Source organism: Populus trichocarpa, chromosome 19 (genome assembly GCF_000002775.5).
Source record: "Populus trichocarpa isolate Nisqually-1 chromosome 19, P.trichocarpa_v4.1, whole genome shotgun sequence".
Classification (NCBI taxonomy): domain Eukaryota; kingdom Viridiplantae; phylum Streptophyta; class Magnoliopsida; order Malpighiales; family Salicaceae; genus Populus; species Populus trichocarpa.
In genome coordinates, this window is record NC_037303.2 from 4,493,215 (window position 1) to 4,500,923 (window position 7,709).

The 7,709-nt window shown below is 34.4% G+C and overlaps 1 protein-coding gene across 2 annotated transcripts; it reads left to right on the top strand.

Annotated features, from left to right (window-relative positions):
- The first annotated feature begins 2,331 nt into the window (after positions 1–2,331).
- LOC7469868 (uncharacterized) lies at positions 2,332–7,709 on the top strand. Of its 2 annotated transcripts, none has more exons than XM_002325370.4 (4): positions 2,332–2,812; positions 3,735–4,438; positions 6,300–6,340; positions 6,433–7,709. In XM_002325370.4, the coding sequence occupies exons 2-4, from the start codon at positions 4,213–4,215 to the stop codon at positions 7,423–7,425; spliced, it is 1,260 nt and encodes a 419-aa protein (XP_002325406.2). In that variant the 5' UTR covers positions 2,332–2,812; positions 3,735–4,212; the 3' UTR covers positions 7,426–7,709. The 2 variants fall into 2 exon arrangements, with proteins under 2 accessions (XP_002325406.2, XP_024447429.1); XM_024591661.2 differs by having other exon boundaries at positions 2,334–2,812; positions 3,735–4,465.

Below are 7,709 nucleotides of genomic sequence, written 5' to 3' on the forward strand. Positions count from 1 at the left end.
TGATTTTTAGGCTAGTCCATTAAAAAACTCACATGATTTACAAATGAAAAGCACATGATTTAGAAACTTTCTAGTTTGTTGGCCAGAGCTATGAGTATTGCGCTACTAACATGTTTTCTAGTATAAATATAAATAAATTATGTAGAGGTTTAACCCAATATGACCTAATTGATTCGATGAGTAAAACAAACTTGAATGATCAGAAAAAACTAAAAATAATAGACGTACATAAAATCAAACACCAACAAAATGATAGGATGTTTATTTGAGACCGTGATGAACCCATACAAAGCAAATAAAAAAATAAAAATTAGGAAGACCATCTAAAATAAACCAAATATTTTCAAGATAAAATTGAAAAAATTCAATTATTTTTTTTAAAATAAACCTTGGGCGATGAAATTGAAAAAAATCTAAAGTAAAAAAAAAAAAGAGCCTAGGTGCATGGGCCTGGGTGGCCTCAACAAAAAAGACCAGGTGCACGGGCCCTCCACCCCAAGCCCGCACACTTGGGCTTTATTTTTTTTCTTTTTAAAAGAGGTAGATAGCACGTCGCTTGTTTTGCCCAAGTCTTAACTATTTCTGGTCACCAAAAAGTCGAGTCAAAGGTGTTTTACACCTAAAAATTTATTTTTCAACCACAATTTGACTAAAAAACACTTAAAAACACTCTAAAGACTTAAATAAACCCGTTTATACCTTCATCAAATAACTCCAAACATGATCCATAAATAAAAAATCAACTCGAAACTCAAAAGTTTACCAATGTCAAATATAATTTCTTAGGCAATTTGAAGGTGAAATATGTAAACCTTAGGATAAAAAAAAATGAAGTTAATGAGGGAAAAATTATCCAAGGAGAATATTTACCTTAGAAGGGAAGATAATAGATGGGGGAAAATAAAATAAAAGGTTTTTGTATGAGTTTTTAAAAATTGAATTATGAAAAATACCTGAAAAATAAAAAAACATAGAAACATGAATTAAAACTAGATGAAATGAATAAATAGTGAAAGGATTATGGTGAAATGTAGTATCATGAAATTCGATATACCATAGTTCAAATTTAACGAAACAAGTCTCACGATTAAATAAAAAAGTTATACGGGAACATGAAAGGCTTAAAGTTAGAACATAGGATATGATTAATTTGTTATCTTCAATATTTTATTGTTGGAGATGTTACAAAATAACACCTTATTGAAACTCTTCTCATCGAATGGAACCTGTTGAACCCAAGAACAACCATTTTGGTGGTCGAAAGCGGTGTCAACCAATAACTTTCTCTCTCTACATTAGAATTCAATTACTTTCTCTCTCCTCTCATAAACTAGAAATTAAAAAATAATACAAATAAAGTTTTGTACTGAAATTGAATTTTCTAAAACTAAAGGGATCATAGATTTTTTAATTGGAAAGAAAGAGGACTAATTTAATTTTTTTCTTGCCGGTACGAAATTACCACCTGATTTCTCTGTTTTTTTCACCTTTTATCCTTGGTTTTTTAATTTTCTTAACAAATTGGAAGGAATTGGCCACTAATCTGACCTTAAAAAAGACTCAACCAGGAAAAAAAAATGAGGACTAAAAAAAAATACACTGCACTAGTTCACTGTGAAATGTGAGAGAGTGAACATTGAATTTAATTACAGTACTTTACCTACACGAGTTAATATTTTGTTAATATTTAGGTATAAACTTATTATCATGTGCAATTCAGGTGATTAATTTTTATAAATTAGCCTGAAAATGAATAATAGATTATAAATTTAATGTATATTTTAATATAAAATTTGCTTAATTAAAGATATAATGATAGATCAGAGAAATACTATATTATATAAACACAAATTAAATAATTAACCTTTATTTTAAAAAGAAAATAGTTGACATATGATATTATATGCATACTAATATAATTAGCTTTGCAGTTTTTAAGACTAATTTAGTTTGCAATGATTTTACCCTTTTTATTCTATGCCATCACATACAAATCCAAGTCGATCCAAGTTGTAAGGAGACAAATCCTGAGAGATGGTTTAATTGATCAGGTCTTGGGTTTGTTCTCTAATGGTTACGAGTCTGAGTCATCTCAGGGCTATTGAAAGTTTATATAGTTGTTAACTTAAGGTTCGTGAAATTTGTTGAGACAACAAGAAATAATTTGTTATGAACACATAAATTCAAATGCAAAGCCCTTTTTTATGCTTAATAGTTTTTGTATTGAGAGAGAGAGAGAGAGAGAGAGAGAGAGAGAGAGAGAGAGAGAAGAAGAAGGAATGAGAGTCTGGCCAAATTAATAATAGGAGTTCAATAGTTTACTCATACGAAATGATACCAAAGGAATTTATGTGTCTGAGACAGTACAGAGATTCTTCTGATTCATCTCCTTTAGTCTTCCAACTGTATAAATTACATACACTCCATGACATCACGTGTCCGAAATCCAACCTTGTAACAGACAAGAATTTACAGACACTATTTTCTCAAAAAAAAAAAAAATACCCACCCCACCAATATTAATTAATAATTATCATTAGTAAAGAATCTTATGTACAAAGTATTTATATTTTATTTTATATAGTAGTAATCAACGAAGAAAAAAGATAGCATAGAAAGATTGTTATGCCTATCCATTTCAAAGCTCCAACCTTTTGCTTTCCCTTTTGTCTCATTTCACCACAAAGTGAATATTTTATACGAACAACCTCATTGCTCTCCTATTATCAAAGACTCAAAACCCATAGGGTTTCGTTTTTGTTTCTTCTCTTCATTTCTTTCATCAAATTTTGTTTCTTTTCGGCATTTTGAGGTACTTTGTTTCTTGACCCTTGTTTTATTATATGTAAATGGTGTTCTTTTGTTTTGTTTTTCTGATTTTTTTTCTTTTTCATTTTTGTTGGAAATATGAAAAGGGTTGGTGGGCTTATTTTTTATCTGGGTGTGCATTGCTTATTTTCATGTTAATTGGGTTGTTTTAATTAATGCTTGATTTTGCGATTTTTTTTAAGCGTAGAAATATCTTTTGGGGGGGTCAAGTTTAGTTTTGGTTAGAATTAAATGCTTGGAAGATTTGATTTGATTTGTGTGAGGCTGTTATGGTGTCATCTTCTCTGTTATTATTACTTTTGCTGCAAATAGAAGGTAATTATTTAGGCACTATCTGTTAAGTGTGGATGATGTAAAGCAATATCATTTTTGCATACAAGCTGAAAACATGATTTTGTATTTTGGATTTAGTTATCATGGAATGGTTGTCATGGTGTCTCGTATTTTACTATGATTTTGTATAGTGGCCTTTACAATGCATTACTTATAGATCAGGTTTTGTAGTCATTTACCCCTCTGAAGAGTATTTGAATGAAACCTGGAAAAACTTAAAAAATGTTTGCATGGCGTGAAAAGTTGAATTGACAAAAAATAAATTCAATATGAGGTGAAGTTTTTCAAGGGGACTTTCAAATTAAGTTTGCATTTAAGTTAGTTCCAGAAATAAAGAAACCCAAGTCTTTCTTTGTTGATGTCATTGACTAGTGTTCTACCAGTGGTTTTCTCTGGCTCAAGTAATATGCTTTTTATGGTGTCCTTTTCACTTGTATTCAAAGTTTATTTATTTTAGATCCTCGTTATGAATGTTGTTTCTCTATCATTGTAGAATATATGTGATGATTATTTTGTTCTTGAACCTATTATATTAGTTCAGATGTTAAACTGGTGCAATTGAATAAATGCAGTGTAGAAGGCCAGGCTTCAGGTGGAGCTTGGTTTTGGAAAGTATCATATTTGTTCAGCAATTTGCTAAGCATGCTGAAGTTTTGAAGAATCACTCTTGTATAATAAGTCGATTTAGAATGGAAATTTGATATGCCTCCTATGAAGGGTTCAGTATACTGGGTGGCTGCTGCCTTCAATGATTTCTGTCTTCATCTTATACTGTGATCCTTTTTTGCAACATTTAGAGCTAGTTTTGCCATTATATCCAACTTAGTATCTAACTTTGGCCATGTGGACCTCATTCGTCCATAAGTATATTTAACTGGATTACAAAACAACCTTACTGTGCCAATAGAAATAGCTAACACGGGTGCGCTTTGTTGTGTGGCCGCTGGGCCACATGGAGCGAAGTCACCTTCCACTGGTAGGGACTCTTCCAACAATCATGGCGAACCACATTGGCAAATTAACTCTAGTTTCTCACCTCCTCCATTGAGGATGTGGGATTGCAGGTTACGGTCAGATGGTTTATCACATGGCTCTCGTGCAGTTCATGGTTCTTCATTGTCCTCAAATAGTAGGGGAAGCAGAAGCTGGGTGGGAAGTGAACAGTATACCAACCATCATCATTCTGTGTCTGATGGTGCACTCCCTTATTCTGACAGCCCACCTGATATTGTTCAGGAGCCTCGATGGACATCACCTGTGCGGAAATTTAATCTTGGTGAGCCTGCTGCCTCTATTGCTGGAGGTAATCTTAATACAATCATTCTCTAATATTAGATTCATGGTGATCTGATTTTTTGTCTATTAATATACCTGTCATGACAAGGGCAAATCCTGTTTAGAGGTTCTGTATATTGATGGAACTGTGTGATATGAGGTTTTTCTCTTGTTCCTTTTCATATATTTGTGTATGTGGTCAAGCTGTTTCTCACCTTTTCCATCATTTAAGGGATTCTTAAAATCACAGTTGAAAGATTTTCTGACATTAGTCAGCTAAGAATAGGTAATTGTAATTTTAATTATTATATTTGGTCAATCAAGTATAAACTAACAGAATATCCTAATTACATAAAAGATCTGCATTGATTAGGTCATTTCTCATTTGAATGCCATTTGTTCTCGCGTGCTGAAAATGTGCTGAATGTTCTGTTTGTTTTCTGGAAAATTTATCAGAGGCTGTGTCCTGTCCAATTCTGTTTTTAGGTTACCTATCTTTTCCTGCAGGGTTTCCATTCTCTTGTTTGTCTTATTACTGCGAGGTCTGGACAGTTATACTTGTAATGATGGAGAAAAATCAACAATGTCTATGAATGTCAAGAAGATTGCTGATATCTAGAATGAATATTGGGTTGGAAACTACGTTGAGTAAGATGTTAGCATCCTGGGCATGTTGCTGAAAATAATGCAAGACTATACAGAAAACGCACCTTAGAGTGGAAACCAGGAAAATATTGCAGTCAGCATAATGAGAAATTGTCAATATCTATAAATCCACCAGCTTTGCAGTTTTGTACTCCTTGCAGCTCCTTTTCAAGCTAGTCATTGGTTAATGATTATTAAATATGCTTTTGAGCTTCATATGAACTCTCTTGCAATCTCTATGGTTCCCATCTTCTTTTTCTTTTGAGTATATTTTACTTTTTTCTCTTCTGATCATGATGTACAGTCAAGTAAATTATCAATTTTACTCAACTGAAAGAATGAAGTGAAAAAAGAGGAACTCGAAATTTGTAGACAAGTTAATTAGCTCATGTACTAATTATTGCATGGAATTTGGATAAGTTTTAGGTTTGTCTCTCATCATATCATTTTCAAAATTGGTACTTCGCTCTGTAGTGTGGGTAATATACTTTACATAGAATGAAACAAGGCCTTCCTATCGCCCTCCATTCTTTATGCTCAATATGGCAATCACAGTTGGTCGATAACTATCTCTAGTGCTTCATATATATTAAATATGTGCCTTTGCATAAGCCAAAAATGATGGACTGGAAATATGTGCCTTTGCTTATGATGGACTGGAAATTGAGAATATTATGTAGTATTTTCATGAAAACAAAAACTTAAAAGAAGCAAAATCCAAGATTATATTTTGCTGGTGGATTTAGATCACACAAGAGAATTTTCATAAGGCTTCTTTTGTATGTAGTATCAGGTGATTGAAAATAATTAGGGGAAATTGTGTATTAACCTTCATTGATGGTGGATTTAGATCACACAAGAGAATTTTCATATAAGACTTATTTTGTCTGTAAAATTAGGAATTTGAAAAGTCTTCTTTTGTATGTGAAATCAGTAATTCATCTCTTCTTGGTGGATTTAAGATTGCACAAGATAAATGTTTCATTTAAGGCTTCTTTGGTATGTAAATCTAGAGTCCATCTATGCGTGCATGTCTGCAAGTGCATGTTTAGGAAAACTTGTAGCTTTTTGGTAGTTGTTTTTTAGTCCTATGTCACTCCAATTCTTAATAAATCCAGCAGTATTGCTTAACCTACTGGTTCTGTGCTAGATATCTGGATGAGTTTATTATTTACTGTTTTACGTGGTTGTTGTTTTAACATATTTTCAATTGCCAGGATCAAGATCCCAGCCCACTTGGTTTCCATGCTCCACTGAGGTGACTTTTATTGCTAGTCTTTGGGTTTATTAGCACTGGCTGAAAAGGTTCTATTAAGTGACATTTCCTTCTCTGTTTTTTTAATGTTTCAGAGAAGATTTGCTGTTAGAGCAAGTGTGACATCCCCTGATTTTGGGTCTCCATCCTCACTTTCAGACACCAGCCATTGGGAATCAACTAGCAAGCGGCCATATGCTTTCTCCAATCGCAACATTTCAACTCGACGCTTGTATATGTCAAAAACTGTCTATCCGCTAGTATTCCGCAACCCTGTGTCAGATTGTGAAACCTTTGGGGATGCAGATAACAGCAGTCTTGGTAGGTTAACATCGCGTGAGGATCGGATATCACCATCTCATTGGCCTGATAACAGTTCAAGTGTTGAGTATAAGTTCCATAAAACCCTCACTGAACTTCAAAAGTTGGAGATTTCACCAGACCCCAGTGCAAGCTCTAGAAGAGAGGGTTTTAGATGGAGCAGTGCAAGCAGTTATGATCTGGGAATTGATGGAGAAAGGTTTGACATAGCAGAGCACATGGATATGGAGAGTCTGAGGTCACCTAGTGGTCCCGTAGTGGAACAAAAGTGTGGAGTCTGTGGAAAACTTATGTGGCAAAAGTCCCCCTGGAGTTCACATCGAATCATGAGAGGTGGGGACATGCCAACTGCTGGGGTATTACCCTGTAGCCATGTTTTCCATGCTGAATGTTTGGAACATGTCACTCCGAAGACCCAGATTCATGACCCTCCTTGCCCCTTGTGCTTGAAAACTATAGGATCAATTGAAGAGTCCCCACCAGTTTCAGAGCCCTTGCAGATGGCCCTAAGATCTGTACGGAGAAGCAGGGGGGTGGTGATATCTGAGGTCCAGGGTAGTCACAGTAATATGGAAGCCTCTCATCATATCAAGGACAGATTGAGGAGAAACTGGCCTCAGGCAGTGTCGCGACAGAATGACAATGGCTCTTCAATAACAAGTCGTCTTAGAAGGCACTTTATGTTCAAGGGGAAGTCTGGTAAAGAACTTCTCAACACCAAGGTGCTCCAGAGGATCGGTTCATCTTCTAGCCAAAAACCAGCTTGACACAGAAGGTCCATCGAGTAGCTCGTGTACGTAATTTACTTGCAAGTAGATTTGAAGATTTAGATGTTTGATGAGTTATTCATGATGCCTTTCTCATCGTGCTTGGGTTCATTTTTCAAGACATTGGTAAGAACCCTTGCATGTTTTTGTTATTTATACATATGCCGTGGCGAATTGAAATATTGGGCCATCTCTTATCAGTCATGGCTATCCATGGAGGTCCTTTTATACATTGATTTTTATTTTTCCAATTATTATTAAGCAATATTGCATACTGTTTTAAA